This window comes from Phacochoerus africanus, chromosome 2 (genome assembly GCF_016906955.1).
Source record: "Phacochoerus africanus isolate WHEZ1 chromosome 2, ROS_Pafr_v1, whole genome shotgun sequence".
Classification (NCBI taxonomy): domain Eukaryota; kingdom Metazoa; phylum Chordata; class Mammalia; order Artiodactyla; family Suidae; genus Phacochoerus; species Phacochoerus africanus.
This window is the reverse complement of record NC_062545.1, coordinates 220,526,884-220,545,056: the sequence shown is the minus strand read 5'-3', so window position 1 is coordinate 220,545,056 and position 18,173 is coordinate 220,526,884. Positions and strand designations below refer to the sequence as shown.

Below are 18,173 nucleotides of genomic sequence, written 5' to 3'. Positions count from 1 at the left end.
TCGACTTTTTTTTCTTTTTTCTTTTTTCTTTTTTTTGGTTTTTAGGGCCACACCCGTGGCATATGGAAGTTCCCAGGCTAGGGGTCAAATCAGAGCTACAGCAACTTGGCCACACCACATTCACAACAACGCAGGATCCAAGCCACATCTGCGACCTATGCTACAACTCATGGCAATGCCAGATACATGACCCACTGATGAGGCCAAGGATCGAACCCTCATGGGTACTAGTTGATTTATTTCACTGTGCCACAATGGTAACTCCCTAAGTATAAACTTTATATCTCTAGGATATCAAGTAAGAATGAAAATATTCTTAATAAAAAAATACCAAACTTACTATCATGAAAATATAAACTATGGAATCTCTTAATGGTGTGCTCTAAAAAGTATACTAAAGTCACTATTCTTGATTATAAACATAAACATTCTCTGCACTTGTTCTTCAGTGATAAAATATTATTTTCTTGCACTTTCTTTTGAAGAGCTCTTCTCACAGGAAAACACTTAATAGTATTTTAAAATTTCATATTAAAACACTGCCCATTAACTTTCTAATGAATTTTCCAAATACATGTAAACTCTAATATAAGCAAAACCAACACATATAAATTTAAATGCAATCATGTAAGGAAAAAAGCTGACAAAAAAATGGCTTAACAGAATAGCTCTATGTTTAAGTCCCTAAACCAGCCTTAAAGAGAAGTCTTTTCTAACTACACCTAACCCACAGTTCCAAGATTCTGCTTTGTTCCAACTCCACCTTTCCAACACAATAGAAAGAATCTATTGTATTTGCATGAGACAAGGGAGAAACGGTCAAGAACCATTAATATACTATAAATGTAATAAAATTCACTGAGTTAAAAACAAAACAACAAAAAAGAATCATTAATATAAATAGCATAAAAAGTAAATTCATTTCAAATCCAGAGAATCACATGTGGAAATGGCTAAGGTATAATATGTCTATACCTACGTGACAGCTAAAGAAATAGGATAGTTAAGGAGCTACACTACACCAAACACTAAGTGAATGTCCCACTGTCTCCAAACTAGTAACTGAAAGGATCAAGATACCATCTTAACTTCCAACAACAAAACCCAGGTTCTTTTCACAACACGATACTACCTCCAAGCAGAATTCTTCTCTGACTCTGCACTTTTAAAAATCTGTATCTATCAAGATTGAGTAACAATTGCCATCCTTTACTATTGATGATGCTGGTGACAGTGTTATATGCACATAATACATGGCAGAAATGACAAAAATATGATTAGGAGGCAATCCTGTCTTAAAATGAGGAGGATAAGACAGGTGACCTTCAAGGGTCCTTCTAGCACTAACATTCTAGTATTCTTTGGATTATTTATCTTGCTAAAATATTTGGGAACAGATTAGAAGCCTCTGGTTATTTCTTTCCCAACTTTCCAAAATCTGTTCAAGACGACATTATAATTCCCAGATGATCACTATTTTATAAAAATTTAAAAATAGCATCTACAGCTAACATAATTCTCACAACTCTGGGAGAGATTATTATCTTATTTAGGTGAGAGAAATAAAGCTCAAGATTGCGGTGACTTGGCCTAAATCATCAAAATACTAAATAACACAGCAATTCCAAAAGCAGGTATGCCTTACAACTCAGGACACTTTCCCTGTGTACTAGATGCTACCATAATAACAGCATTCATTTGTACATCACCATAATTTTGTCAATGCCCCCTCATTCGGTCCTCAGAACAACCCTGTAATTAAACAAGGCAGGTAATATTTATTATTTTGGCCTCACTTTACAAATGAGAAAACTGAGACTCAGAGAATTTAAACCACTTGCTTAAGGATCCTTCAGAGTATTGGAAAAGTTTCAAACATAGGACTCCTGACTCTAAGTCCAGTGTTTCTTTTTGTCACTATTAATTTTTACCATCAATTACAAGTTGCCTTCAATATGTCTTTGAAACATTTCTATGCTTATCTTTTGCAACCTTATCTCTCTAAACCAAAATCTACTAAATCTAACTGTGCTCATGAAGGCATTATGTTTATGCTTGGGTGGGAAATAATAATGTATATTTCCAATATAGAATTTATTTTCCAAAGATATGTGTCTATGGCCATCAAAAAGATTTCCACCCAGATTTTGAACAATAAAGCAAAAGTTTTCTAATACTAGAAAAATCCTACTTGAATCCCCACAGAAAAAGAGATGGCTAATTTAGGAGTTTGTTAAATTATAACTCAACGTTCTTCTTGCTTACACCCATTTAATAGACAGACAGTAGTACTGCCTTTAGTTCCTCAGAATTGTTCTACCCCAAATGCACTGCCATTATTGAAGGCCAGAATGATCTCACTCAGTAAAGCAGCTTCTTGCCCTTTCATTAGGCTGTAATTTAAATTATAGTATAAAGACATAAGGCTCTCTACTCATGACTGGCTCATGATAAAGGGCACTGGCTGGCCATGTGGCCTGATGAAGTCCTGGGACACAGAGGGTCTTTTTTGGACTTTATCAGTCCTACAGCAGGCAATTTATTTTGAGCCAGAAAAATAAAATATAATCTTGGGCCATCTGGTTCTGTAACATTCTATATTTGTTTAGAAAGGTCACTGTTGTCAAGTTATTGAATGTTATCTCTGGAATTGACAGGAAGAGAGAAGTTTTTGAAAGCAGGCCAGGAATATTACAGCACCGAATATTAAGGTGCAAAGCAGTATTCGAAAGCATGGACTTTGGTGTTAAACAGACCACAGTTCAAATCCTAGCTCCACTACCCACTAGTTAAATGACCTTGGACAAGTCACCAGTTTCCTTAATCCATTTTCACATCTATAAAACCTAGATAATAATGTTCTAGAGGAATATTTATAATGAAAAAAATGATGTAACATTTATATATCGCTAGTCTACAGTTACCATTCAAAACTTATTAAATAATTACTGTTAATTTTTGTTCTCTTTAGTTTGGCATGAAACTAAAGTTTCATTACTTTTATAAACCTCCCCAGACAACAAAGTGGAATTTAAGTACAAACTCACAATTTATGCTATGCATATCAAATATGGATATGGATTTAGACCCTACCTCTAACAAAACTTCAGTCTACCTTAAGCATTTTACTTATTTTTATAATCAGACTTATAGCAGTTATGACTTTCTTAGTGGAATGATCTGGTCACTGTGTCACTCAAGAATGAATACTAACCAAATATCAAATATACACCTGCACAACTTTCATGAGACCGGTACTACTGTTCTAGAGGACAGCTGTTGCAACATCCTGATTTTTACAATTTATTCATTTATTTATTTTTGCTTTTTAGGGCCACACTCGCCACATGTGGAAGTTCCCAGAATAGGGTCAAATCGGAGCCCATGCCATAGTCACAGCAACACCAGATCCGAGCCACATTTGCGACCTACACCACAACTCATAGCAACGCCCAATCCTCAACCCACTGAGCGAGCCAGGGATCAAACCCACATCCTCATGGGTACTAGTTGGATTCATATCCACTGCAATACAATGGGAACTCCCTGATGTTTTTTTTATATAATAGTTATTTCCTTTGTATCAGGTAGGTTTCTAATGATGTTTCATAGCAGTTCTATGACCCAACTATTTCAGTAACAAGATGATCCAGAGTTGATCTAGACCAGCTATTTAGGCTCTTTCCTTTTGTGAGATTGGCAATGTGGTTAAAAATATACAAATAATTAAAACATACCTTTTAGAAAAGCAGCTCAATAGAAACTCCATCCAGAATGTTGCCAAAGGGCACTATTTTCAGCTCAACAAGCCAGATTCCTGACTGACTTATGTAAACCCTTTGTATCTCAATGGTGGACAAATATTTCACCTGTAGTTTGGCAGGAATGACCATCCTGATGTGTTGAATTGAATTATCATCACATAATGAGTGCTTTCTCCCAAATTAAAGTAGCCACTATAAGTTGGAGCAAAAGCTACAGTTAGGTTAGGAAACAACATTTCCATCTGTTTTCTACTTCAAGTATCAGCTACTATGCAATTTCCTGTTTAGTGTCAACAAGAATAGGCACACGTCTTCCATGTGAACCACTAGATGGGTTCTCTGCTTTCTCCACATCAAGCTAAGAGATCTAGGAGTTCTTAAAAACAAATTTCAAACTCCAGGTTCTAACCAAGAAGACTACTTACAGATCAAAGGAGTGAAGTTTAAACATAAGTATTGAATTAAGGGCTATAAAGGTAGATAATCACAGAAATCTATACGCTTAAATAGAAAAATACATATGAGAAACTCTCTTGACCAAATTTAATTTACTCAATTTGCTATACGAGCCCACATTCTCCATTTCCTCTTCAACCCTATAGATAGATGCCCATGGCATGCTAAAAAAATCCCAGCACATAGATTACTCTCTAGTGTGCCCTTCACAGTTCAGCTCCAAAATGCTAAACGTATGTTCTCCCAAAATCAGTAGTATCTGCCAATTAGGGGAGTTTTATTGTCACTGTACCCAGCTAATTTAATATTAGATAAACAATGAAAGCTCATGGATCTTTAGAAACTAAATCAAAATCTTTGAAAGACTTGATAAAGGCAAGTCACTGTAAAATACTGCTGTTGAAATAGGCAAAGGAAAAAGAAATACAAAAACTGGGAGTAACCATAAAATATAGAATAGTGGTTCTTAAACTAACATGGAGGCCATGTGAAAAAACTGCAGAGTCCACCTCCTTAGTTTCTGATTCAGTAGGGATAGGATAACATCAAAGAACTTGCATGCTAAGAAATTCCCATGAAATGCTGATGCTGCTGAAAAACACTTCCTCTCTATTCTCTAAAGTTTTAATCTGCATTAGATAAGCAAACTGTAAACTGGAAATGATTTGCTGTAAATGTAAAGAGTTCCTGCTGTGGCTCAGTGGTAACAAACCTGACTATGGTGTAGGGTATCCTTGAGGATGTGGGTTCAATCCTTGGCCTCGCTCAATGAGCTGAGGATCCAGCACTGCCATAAGCTGTGGTGCAGGTTGCAGATGCGGCTCGGATCCAGCACTGCTGTGGCTGAGGCATAAGCTGGGCAGCTGTAGCTCTGACTTGACCCTTACCCTGGGAACTTCCATATGCTGCAGGTGCAGCCCTAAAAGGCAAGCAAACAAATAAGTAAATAAATAAATACATACATAAATAAATGAATGAATGTAGATTTAAGGGAGACTTTTTGTTCCAGTCAGCAAACCCATACTGTAGGGAAAGGCCTTGGTCCTAACCAAAAGACAGGCTATGTGTTTTGAGTTAAAAAGTTAACGGGATGAATACATTATCTTTTATGACCTGTTTTTGTCTTTTTAGGGCCACATGTGTGTATGGAAGTTCCCAGACTAGGGGTCGAATTGGAGCTGTAGCTGCTGGCCTAGCCACAGCCAGCCAGCACAGTGCCAAATCCAAGCCGAATCAGTGACCTACACCACAGCTCATGGCAACCCCGGATCCTTAACCCACTGGGAAAGGCCAGGTATCGAATCCACCTCCTCATGGATACTAGTCAGGGTTCGTTACCATTGAGTCAGGACGGGAACTTCTTTATGATCTATTTTAACTGGTGTTTTCAATTAATAGACAAACTATGAGAACCAAACTCATCAGAACAGATCTCCTGTCAGATAGGGGCTGTAACAGTAGTACTGAAGTCTAAAAAACCCCTTTACATTCATTACTTGTAAGAGGAAAATTCTAACATGACAGAATCAGCTAAAAAAAACTTCCTAAAAACATAAGCTATGATATCAATGAAGGCTTTAAAATAAAAGGTTATGTATCACTATCTGCAATTTACATGTGAGATTTCTGACTCAGAGAGGATAAGAAACATCTCTAAATGTAGTCAAGCAGCCGAGTCAAGACTTAAATATAAATCTGCCCCCCAAATTCAAAGTGTTTTTTTCCCCCCAGCCTTACAACATTGCAGTATGATCTTTGGAAGTGTCAAAGACAAGTTAGAAAAAACACTGGGTTCCCAATCAATCTAAATGTATGCAGAAGAGAAAATGCCCAAACTTAGTCAACTGTGAGGACTAGATGGATTATAAGTATTATATCTGCTGTCTTCAATATCCATAAGCTGTACTATTAAATGGCTAGATTATCAAATATAGGGCACTGGAAGAGAGCTGGTCTACCAGCACTGAAGCAAATTTGTTGGCAACACAACCCCACTTAGGCAAGAAATCTGTTGAAAATGGATGACAGAAAGATTCACAAGCAGATGCAGCAGGGAAAGTGAAATGAAGAAAACTATGTTGAGAGAGATTCAAAGCAGCATATTAAGTATACACTGAAGTAATGCATCCAAAGATGAGACAATTATGGACTGCTTGGAAACAAGAGAAGACAAGACATCCAGTAATGTTATATATGTTATAATGTTATATATACATTATAATATTATATATACATTATATATTATAGGACCATTATAATTATGCCATTAAAGCAAGCTTTAGAACCTGGAAGTAGAGACAAAAACATCTTATTGCTGCCTTATAAGGTGAGGATGTGTAATATATCATATGAATTCCAAAAGTAAAGAGGACCATTTATGTTAAAGTATGAAGGAATTCAAATGTCCAGTTTTATACGCTCAATCTGAAATGTTTAGGACACTAGCCCCCGTTGGTATTCTAGTATTTGAAGTCAGGGAACAGTGTAGAGATTTGTAATAATTATAGGAAATCTCCTAAATAACTATTCTGTTTCTTTAGAAAGCGATTTAGAAATAAAGACCTAAAATGTTAGCAGGGAGTTAAAAACCTAGGAATTGTTAGGGTGGCCACTATGAAACCAAAAAAAAAAAAAAAAAAACAGAAAATAAACAAGTGTTGATGAAGATGTAGAGAAATTGGAACCCTTGTGCACTGTTGGGGGAAATGTAAAATAATGCAATTCTTATGAAAATAGTATGAAAAAAATTGTATGGAGATTGCTTAAAAATTAAAAACAGAATTACCAAATAATCCAGCAATCCCACCTCTAAGTATATATCCAAAAGAACTGAAAACAGGATCTTGAAAAGATATTTTACACCCATCTTCAAGGCAGCATTATTCATAATAGCCAAGAAGTGAAAGCAATAAATGTCTGTCAATATATAAATAAAGAACTGGGAGATAGTCTGGGTTTAGTTTCAGACCACTGTAATAAAGTGAGTCAAATGAATTTTTGGTTTTCTAATGCATATAAAAGTTACATTTACACTATATTTTTGTAGTCCATTAAGTGTGTGATAGCACTATGTCTAAAAATGCATATACCCTAATTAAAAAGTGCTTTATTGCTTAAAAGAGCTAATCACCATCTGAGCATTCAGCAAGTCATAACCTTTTGCAGTAAGAACAAGTGACCATAACAAACACAATAATAATTAAAAATCTTGAAATATTGGGAGAATAACCAAACTGTGACACAAATAGTGAGCAAATACTGTTGAAAAAATGGCACCAATAACTTGCTTGATTCAGGGTTGCCACAAACCTTCAATTTGTAAAGAAAAAAAAAATGCAATACTTGAGAAGCACAATAAAGTGAAGTGCAATAAAAATAAGGTATGCCGGTACAATGGAACATTATTCTGCCTTTAAAAAGAAGGCTGTCCTGTCACATGCAACAATATGGATAAACCTTGAGGACATTATGCTAAGTGAAGTAAGACAGTCACAAAAACACAAATACTACATGATTCCACTTTTATGAGTTATCCAAAATAGTAAAAGCCTTGGAAACAGAAAGGAAAATGGTGGTTACTAGAGACTGAAGGGAAGGGGAAAAGGATGATTCTTCATGGATGTAACGTTTAAGTTTTGCAAGCTGAAAAAATTCTAGAGGTCTGTTTGACACAACAATGGGCACAGAGTTAATACTACTGTGCTTTACAATATTGTACCTTATAATATTCAAGACTCTGGTAAGGTTATACATAAAGTTCACTATAACTTGTTCAAGAAACAAAATAATCTCACAAGAGTAGATTCCATTTTAATCATTATAATCTCCTAATAACACTAATCACAAAATTCTAGGAATCTATGACTTAAATTTGTTACTTATAATGGAAAGGAAGTATGCCATATCAGAATTACTTGGAGGACTTTTAAAATATTACTTATTCTCACCCAGAGAGATGCTCCCAGATGAGTGAGCCATCATTACTGATGCAACTGTGCTATATTCTTCAACTGTGCTGGGACTGAAAACAGATTGAGAATTGCATTTTTAAATGATAGTTTAAATCAGTAATAAGAAAACTCAATTTAATCACTTTTCCTATAATAAGGAAACTACATATATATTGTTTGATAGAATTAAATCTTCTCACACTATAAAGCTAGACAGATTTTACTTTCCAAAGGCATATGAAAGACATTATAAAGTGGCAGCTTTAAACTGCAACAAATGATCCTCATTATGAGATCACGTATTCATTTGGGCTGGGCACTCCTGAAGAACCAAATCAACAATATATGGAAAATGCAGGCAGAAATACTTCTCAAGACTTCTGAAATACTCTGTCCAGAACATTTCTCTTTTTGACAGCCCCTTCATGTGTTCATTTATCTGCAGATGCCTTTTTCCCATGATCTCCTCTTTTCTCCAAAGCATTTTTCTCATCTTTTCTTCTCCATATTTAAAGGAAAGGGAAGAACTAAATTTTTCATATGCAAACTTTCAGAAACAAAATAAAGAGTATCTCTCATTTCCATTATATTGCTGTTTCATCTCCAGTGAAACAAAGCTACATTTTAAGAACACAGGATTAAAAGAATCTTTTCATATTGACTTCACTTTGATGCATTTTTCTTTTACCATATTTTTAAAATCTATTGATAAATATCTGCTAGTATCATAAAACTAAGCCCCAAGAGGATCCATTGACCAATATTCTCTAACAATAACATTTACTTAAAGCTCACATAAACATATTATTTTACATGGAAATTACACACTAAAACTTCCACTTCTTAAGAGTATATCTGAGCTCTGTAATATCTTCTCATTTTCTCCCTTCTGTGTAAAATAGGTATTTTCTAGTATACCTTTTCATTCCCTTGTTTCTTTCACTATAATTTTTTCAGTCATTTTCTTAGTGGTTGTTCTGGAAATTACAATTAGCATTTCAATTTAAAACATTCTAGCTTGGATTAATACTAACTGAATTTCAGTAATAATTAAAAACTCTGCTCCAACATGCCTATTCGCTTGCCTTACCCTTTACCCTTTACTATTATTGTCAAACAGACTATATCTCTAGGCTAAAGACCCATCAATACAATTGTATTATTATTGCTTTATGCAATTGTCTTTTAAAACATGAGAAATTTAATTACAAAGAAAAATGCTTATATATATATATATATATATATATATATATGTCTTTCATAATACCTATGTGGTTACCTTCTCCACTGCTCTGTTTCTTCATGTGGATTTGAGTTTACTCTCTAGTATTCTTTTGCTTCAACTTGAAGGATTTCCTTTAATATTTCTCATAGGGCAGGTTTGCCACTGACAAATTGTTTTTGTTCATTTGTAAATGTCTCGATTTCTCCTTCATCTTTAAAAGAGAGTTTAGCTAGCTACAAAACTCCTGGTTCACAGTCTTTTTCCTTCAACGCACTGAAAATGTTCTCCAGTGTCCATAGTTTCCTGATAAGAAGTCAGATATTCATCTTACTGGGGATTCCTGCTATATGACAAATTATTTTTCTCTTGCTACTTTCAAGTTTTCTCTTTGGCTTTTACTTTCATGAATTTGATTATTTCTAAATTTGACTATGATGGATTTCTTCTACTTGGAGTACACTGACTTTCTTTTTTTTTTTTTTTGTCTTTTGTCTTTTTAGGGCTGTGCCCACAGCATATAGAGGTTCCCAGGCTAGGGGTTGCATCAGAGCTGTAGCTGCCAGCCTACACAGCAGCCACAATAACACAGGATCCGAGCCATGTCTGCGACCTACACCACAGCTTACAGCAATGCCAGATTCTTAAACCACTAAGCAAGGCCAGGGATCGAAGCCGCATCCTCATGGATGCTAGTCAGGTTCATTAACAACTGAGCCACCACAGGACCTCCCTGACTTTCTTTATTGTGTAAATTAATTTACTTTTGGAAGTTTTGTATCATCCTTGGAAACAAGTACTTTATAAGTAACAATCTCTCATCAAAATGATGTGTCCTTGGAGTTCCTTGGAGTTCCCACGTTGCTGTGGCTCTGGCATAGGCTGGCAGCCACAGCTCCAATTGGACCCCTAGCCTGGGAACCTCCATATGCCATGGGAGCAGCCCTATAAAAGACAAAAAAAACCAAAATGATGTGTCCTTTAGCTTTCAAACTGAATTTTATCCCATTGCAAAGAACTGTCTAGGGAGACAGTTTTTTAGGAAGTTTGGGAAGTTTTCTGTCATTATATCTTTTAATATTCTTTACGTCTTTTGAAGGGAGTTTGCTCTTCTCCTTCTGGGACTCCCATTATGTATATGTCAGTATACTTACTTTGTGGTTTTTCCACACGTCTCAAAGCTCTGTTCATTTTCATTTTCTTTCTACTCCTCATATTGGGTAATCTCTATCAAGCTCCTTCAAGTTGACTAATACTTTCTTCTACCAACTCATATCTGTTATTGAGCCCTTCCAGTAAACTCTTCATTTTAGTTATCATGCTTTTAAACTGCAAAATTTCTATATGGTTCTTTTAAAGTAATTTCTATGCTTAACGATACTCTCTTTGGTAGGATACCAAGTTAGTACTTTCCTTTAATTCTTTAGACATGGTTTCATTTAGTTCTTTAAATATATTTATAACAGCTGACAAGGTCCTTGTCTTTTAAGCCCAAATCTAAGCTCCAACACTTTTGCGTTGGCTAGTGGTATGTATGTATGTATGCATGCATGTATTTTGACTTTTTTCTTGTGTATGTAGCATACTTTCCTATTTCTTGCATGTCTAATAATTTTTGTGTTGAAAACAAGAGCTTTTGGATAACATTGTTTAATAATTCTGGTATGAGAATCCTTCACACTGACCTATAAGATTTTTTTTTATCACTAATTTTGTTCTTTTCCTTGGAGCTGCTTATTTGTTTAGCACTTTCATGAACTAATTCTGCATTCCTTGTATTTCATGCCCACTGAGTATTCGTCTAGATTTTTTTTAAACACATATCTTCAAACTTTAGGACTTTTAGAAGACAGCCCTAGTTTTCACTTTCTGCTTGCACGGGTGGTGATCTCCTTTCCCAGGTCTTTCTTGGGCATATGCATAATCTTGCACATCAGCAATCTCTGAGATATCGAAGAATATGTAGGGACTTTTCAAAGTTCCCTATGGTTAGCTAATCCTCCAAGATTTCCTTTTAAATTCATGGCCAGGCTCTTGTTTGCCCCAATGGAAATCACAGCCTTAAAGAGTGGAGATGTTACCAATATCTGCTATTGTTTCAGCAAATCCCTGGCAGTAGGCCCTTCCAGCCACTCCCCCAAACTGAGCTGAGCTCTGAGTCCAATCAAGAGCCAACCATTCCATAAGAAATGAGTTTTCCCAGGGAGATACAAGTTCAGACAATTCTTAACTATGCTCTAGGGCTGGTGCTTTTAATGGATCTCCAAAAGTGGTCAGATACCTCCACTGTCTGCAATGCTATCAGCTTTTGCTATACCATAAGCTGGGAAAGGAGGGGAGATGGGAGTGGTCACAAGTTAGACACCACTGTCTTCCCAAGGTTCAGTAGATTTCTATTGGACAGATGATTTTCAGTGCATTCTCTGGCTTTGATCAATTTCCAGAATTCTGCAGTAGTTGATTTTAGTTGTTTGGTGCATGTTTCTGTTGCTTTAGAGAGAGAGTACACTGAGGATCTCGCTCCAGCAATCTGGAAGCCAATCAAGCTCTGCAGTATTTTAAATCTATCTTTATTTTTTCAAACCAAAAAAAAAAAGCACTTTAACAACAAAATTGGGAGTTCCCACTATGGTACACTGGGTTAAGAACTAACTGCAGCAGTTTAGGTACTGGGGAGGCAACAGGTTCAATCCCCAGCCCAGAGAAGTGGGTTAAAGGATTCAGTGTTGCTGCAACTGCAGTGTTGGTCACAGCTGCAGCTTGGATTCAATCTCAGCCCTGGAATTTCCATATACCATGGTATAGCCATAAAATAATGAAATGTTTTTTAAAATTATATTTGTCAATTTTTAGATCACTCTTACTTCTAGTAGAAACTTGTAAAACATTTTGTAAATTTTTAAGTTTTAGAATTTTATGAGTTTTAATTAGAAAATTAAAAATTTTTAACTTTTAATTATAAAATATGTAATAATTTATTATTTATTTACAGTTAAATAGGAAGAAACTTATCTGTGAGAGGGAAAAATAAGATAAACTGCATAAGGTCTCACTTTAGTATATCCTTCCAGTTAAATAACACATGAATGATTAGAAATAAAGATGATTCCTCATCGTAGTTCTACTCTCAGCTCCAAAAAGCCTCCCAAGTCCATCTGGACCAAAGAAACAAGTTCAAGTGGGAAAGAAAGACTATTCCATTTTGTCTTACTTGGTTGACACAGGCCAACTCCAATTCAACTCTGATAGGGATTAAAAGAGCCACAAAAGCCTAGAAATGGGAAATTCAACAGAGAAGAGGAGTCAATCTTCAACATAGGAAGAAATACTATCTCCTGAGATTTCTGAAGAGACTCAGCATGGGGAGATTACATTTACCACAGGTTTACCCAAGTACCAGCCAAATTTGTGCACTTAAGATATAGTAAGATGGGCTTCTGGAAAGGAAAAGAGTTAATTATTATCTCTCCTCAACACTGTCTGACATTGGTAATCCACAGAAAGACCAAAACTGTCAAAATAGGGCAAGAAAGGTAAACAACCTTTAGCAAAACTTTGATTTTTAAGAACACTGCCATGCTTCTCTGCTTTTCTACTCTTGTATAACAAACCACCCCAAAATTTACTACTAAAAAAAAAAAAAGCATTTTATTTGCTCATAATTATGAAACCTGGGCTAGGTTCAGCTATGCAATTCTGCTCATCTTACTAGTGGTCACTCATACAATTGCTTTTGGCTGGCAGGTAGGAACGGGGCTTGGCTAGAATACTAGGTTTAGGGTGACTGGGGTTCTGTCTCCATATAATCTCAGAGTCTCTCTCACCATGAGGCCTCATTTCCACATGATCTCTCCAGGAAAGTAGCCAGATTTCTGACATAATGGCTTTAGGTCTTCCAAAAACATAAAAGCAAAAGCTACCTGGACTTCTTAAGGCTTATGCTTAGACTTCAAACTGTTGCATTCTGTTTGTTAAAATAAGCTACAGGCCCAGTCCAGATTGAAAAGAAAAGGACTTCACATGGGTGTGAATACCCACAGGTGTGGTTCATTGTAACCACCATCAACACAATAGGCTACTTAAACATTAAAGACAATGTTCAGATGTCTGAAATGGGAGTAACCATAAGAAACTAAAACAGCTTTAGCTGCTAAATGAAGACCATCTATTTTCTGTTCTTTCCCATACTGAAGGTCAATCTAAGTTCAGTGAGAATCTTAATTTTAGGTGGAAGGGAAATGAATCTGATTAATCACTTGTAAGCCAAGGGATCTTGGACAAGTCTATCATTCTCTCCAAGCCTGAACTCCTCAACTGTAAAATGGAAAATTACACAGGCCCTGCTTATCCTATAGGAAGAGTATACAGAAAAAATAAACAAAAAATGAGAAAGAGTTCTGAAAACAAAAATGCTATACAAATATAAGTATTTATCTGACAGGGACCTAAGTATAGTCAATCTAGCTAAGCTCCAGTCTATTAATAAAATTAGAACAATGATAGTTAATTACCCCATATGCTAAATTACTACCACAGAAATAATATTATATATAGTAGCAAGCTGAAATCATGTTTCGTTACTATAAAGAACAAAAACAATAATACTATGACTTACTGTCATCTAATTATATATGTCAGGTGCTGCTAAATACTTCATGTAAACTATAACTAACCCTTACAATAACTGAACAAAGTAGGTATTATTCCTCTTTTACAAATAAATTACCTGAGTCAAAAATTGACTACTTAAAGTAACTTGCCAATGGTCACACGACTACGATTATACATTAAAATGAATGTTTAGTGTATAATAGACAGTTGATAAGCATTTTTCATCTAAATAAAATAAAAATAAAGCCAGAACTATCTGGATTTAAAGTAAGTCTTTCAATTCCATCAAAATATCTCTCTATCCCAATCCTTATTTTTTTATGCAGTCATTGAAACTGTAATTACAGCAAACATACCTAATCAACATGAGAAATTCATCAATTTTCTCATCTGCAAAATGGTTTCCACTCTGAAAAGTACCTTCATTTTTTAAAAACTCTAATCTTTGATCCATCTACTGAGTCATGAGTTATAATGGTCATATGATAATGTGGAACTATCAACTGAAAAAAAGTGACATATTTACATACTAAAATATTTCTAAAACAAAAAAGGAAATATTTTAAATGGTAAAATATATGGAGTAAGAGTCATAAAAGTTCATATCCTTGTATTTCAAAGAAATCTTTAAATTTAAAAGAAGGAAGGAAGAAGGAAGAGAGACATTGCCCAAAAGGAAAATGTGCTAAGGATATAAATGGACAAATGGCTAATACATTTCTTTAAAATTTGGTATTAGTTATCAAAGAAATGCAAATGCAAATGCAAGTGAGATTTTTTTTTTTCAATTATCGGACTGGAAAAAATACAAAACAAATTACAAAGAATAATCACGTCTAGTGTCAGAGAACACAGAAAGAAATGAAACAATAAAATGTTACTTACAGAAGTATAAAATGGCAGGACTAGAGAGCAATTTGATAGTTGATAAAAACACTCAACATGTACCTCGCTTTCTACCCAGCAATTCCATTCCTAAGAACTCATACCAAGAATACAACTGGATGTTGCCCAAAAGTGTACCTACAATAATTAATCATAAACCCAAATACAGAATACAATACCTAAATGTCTAGCTAGAGAGCTGCTTGAGTTGATATACTCAAACAATGTCAATAAGATATTATTTACAATCATGAGAAGATAAGTGGCAAAGTTTGTTTTTGTTTTTTTTTTTTTGGTCTTTTTGCCTTTTCTAGGGCCACTCCCACGGCATATGGAGGTTCCCAGCCTAGGGGTCGAACCAGAGCTATAGCTGCCGGCCTACGCGAGAGCCACAGCAATGCAGGATCCGAGCCATGTCTGCAACCTACACCACAGCTCACAGCAACACTGGATCCTTAACCCACCGAGCAAGGCCAGGAATCGAACCCGCAACCTCATGGTTCCTAGTCGGATTCATTAACCACTGAGCCATGACGGGAACTCTGATAAGTGGCAAAGTTAAAAAATAAACTGTATGACCCAATTTTTAAAAGAAAGTGCATGTGTTTTTTTGTTTGTAAAGGAGAGAGAGCATGCACATGTGTAATCAGAAGCACACCCAAAAATATCAGAATTAGCACAAACACACTCACTGAGAGAAATTCTGAGATGTGACAGTAATCTTATGAGCAGAGGTATAGTAAGCTTTGAGCAGAATGATAATCTTTTTACTCCTTTTGTTGTGTCTTTCTGTATTTTCTGAATGTTTTACATTGCGAGTGTCTAATTTTTGTAACCATAATACAATAATTTTCATTTAAAATAATGTAAACTATAATAAGCCTGAGGCTCTGTAAATGTCCAAATGTTATTATGTTCAATATAAAATACTGATTAAGGAGTTCTCATCATGGCTCAGTGGTTACTGAACATGACTAGTACCCATGAGGATGTGGGTTCAGTCCCTGACCTGGCTTACTAGGTTTAGGATCCGGCTTTGCCCTGAGCTGTGATGTAGGCTGCAGACTCAGCTCGAGTCCTGAAATGCTGTGGCTATGGCGTAGCCTGGCAGCTATAGCTCTGATTTGACTCCTAGCCTAAAAACCTCCATATGCCACAGGTGTGGCCCTAAAAAGACAAAACAAACAAACAAACAAAAATACTGACTAAAAAGCAGTCAATATAGATATTGAATGAAAACTCATTTTTTCCTTTCAAGTGAAAAATTCAAATCACAAATTCTTCATAATTATTTCTATTTATAAGTTATTTAAAATTTGTAATTTTGTTAAAATATTCCCTTAAATAAAAGCAAAGCAGAAACATTTCGGTGGTATAAAATATACTTAGCATAAATGTGCTATATATGTTTTTAAGAAATAATTTGCATATCTAAACTCCTAGAGACTTAGATTCTATAGCTAAAAAAAGTACTTGGGAGTTTATTAACTTATGCTTGTTTTTCAGTATAATGAGAATTCTCAATTAGCCACTGGTAAGATGATCCACAACTAATCCTGCTTTTCAGTTTAGCCATTGTACCCAGAGTGTAGGCAGTTTAGTTATTTGCTTTATAGATCTCTCAGCTCTACCTGCATGAAGCCAGGATTCTAGAAAAAGAAAGGCTTAAAATTAATCATTCAACTCTGAGAGTGATGGACAAATGCGTAGGACAAATCCTCAAGGTGCAGTCTAAATAATATCAAGAGAGACCAAGATACCATCCCTCACCTGATGACTCTGGAAAGCTTTGGGGCCATTTTGGTTGTTACAATGGTTGGGGAGGGGAAGTAGTTCTAAGGATATATGGCCCACAGTTGCTAAAACAAGCTACAACATGGGACTGTCCTATCCACAATGACAAGTGTCCCTGCTTGAGAAAGAGAACATGATCTTCTTCCTCAACATTGTGTTTCTAGCCTACTGCATAGCAGGCATTAAATAATTATTTGTTGGAAAATGTCAAGCACTTAGTGACATAAAGATAATATAAAATGATAAGGACTGACAATGGAGAAACTAGACAGTTTTCTACCTCAACCCAGGACAAACCTTTGTGCCTGGGCTCCATTATACTTAGGGGAATTCTATGATCAGAAATATCTATAGCCAAAATATGTAGAAAACTTTAATAGTCCACAAATTATAAGGGGATTATCTTCCATTACAGATATTTAGGTATATACCCTCCTCCTATTAGTAAAGATCAGTAATTATGTCAACTCAAGACACGTATACCAGTGCCAACTAAGCTCAATCTTGCCTTGGCAACTGGACAGCAAAACAGTCTTGTGGTTCAAGAGTATAGGCTCTGGCATAAGACTTCTGGTCACACACTGCTAAATAATTTATTTCACATCTTAATATACTATCCAAACCTTGATAATTGATTTAACATCTTTGACTGAATATTCTCAGTCTATGATGAGATGTCTTCAGATGAAGATATTCTCATCTATAAATTGAATAATTAGATGAATTCGCAATCCTCTATTCAAAGTGCTGGATCAGATATGTCACATGATTGAGAAGATTTTTAATTTTAGAAAGCAATACCATACAAAACACTGCAGGTGGATCTAGGGCAGAAACCCATAATCATTCACATTAACACCTCTGTAGCTAAATGAATGAATGTTCAAAGAATGGAATAAAGATCCTTAAGTACCTCATCTCAGATTTTTTTGTTACAAACTTAAGAGAAACTGGCTATCTCCAGAGCCTTCTGAAATCCACAAGTAAACATAAGAGATCATGGATTTGTAGTAGCTACTCCACTCAAAGAGATAACATGAGGATTGAGTATAGGTAAGTACAAACACCAGTGACTGGCACTGGCAGCACTTATAAATATTGGTTACAGTTATAAAATGTTAACTAGTTACTCAATGCGATATAAGACTATTCAAGATAGCTGGGGGGGGGGGCCAGGAAGGATAGGGGTGAATAGCCCAGAAGGGAATTTAAGACAATCATGCTAATTAAAATTTTAAGAGTTGACTGACCATAAATTCCAAGAAAATAATGCATTTGTCACATTGAACTTTTAAGTAAACATGTACTTCCTTTTGATAAAAATGAGCTTCTCATAAGTTAAAATTTGAAGACATTTAATATTTTCTGCTTCAACTGTGGTTTCCTACTTAGAACTCCAGATAGTCCTCTCCCAAAAAGTAGGTCTGATAGCGAAGCTTTTTCTCAAGGTAGGCCCAAAACTGGCGTCTCCTTAATGTAAAAAGCAATTAA

At 35.4% G+C, this 18,173-nt stretch overlaps 1 protein-coding gene across 4 annotated transcripts in view; it reads right to left on the bottom strand.

The window, feature by feature from the left end:
* RFX3 (regulatory factor X3) overlaps positions 1–18,173 on the bottom strand; it is a 295,181-nt gene that overhangs the window by 231,124 nt on the left and 45,884 nt on the right. For 2 of the 4 annotated variants that reach the window (XM_047767697.1, XM_047767698.1), the window contains exon 3: positions 8,168–8,241. The exons of the other annotated variants lie outside the window; for them this stretch is intronic. In XM_047767697.1, the coding sequence (XP_047623653.1) occupies positions 8,168–8,241 (74 nt within the window). The remainder of the gene's footprint in view (positions 1–8,167; positions 8,242–18,173) is intronic. 4 annotated transcript variants of the gene reach the window in all.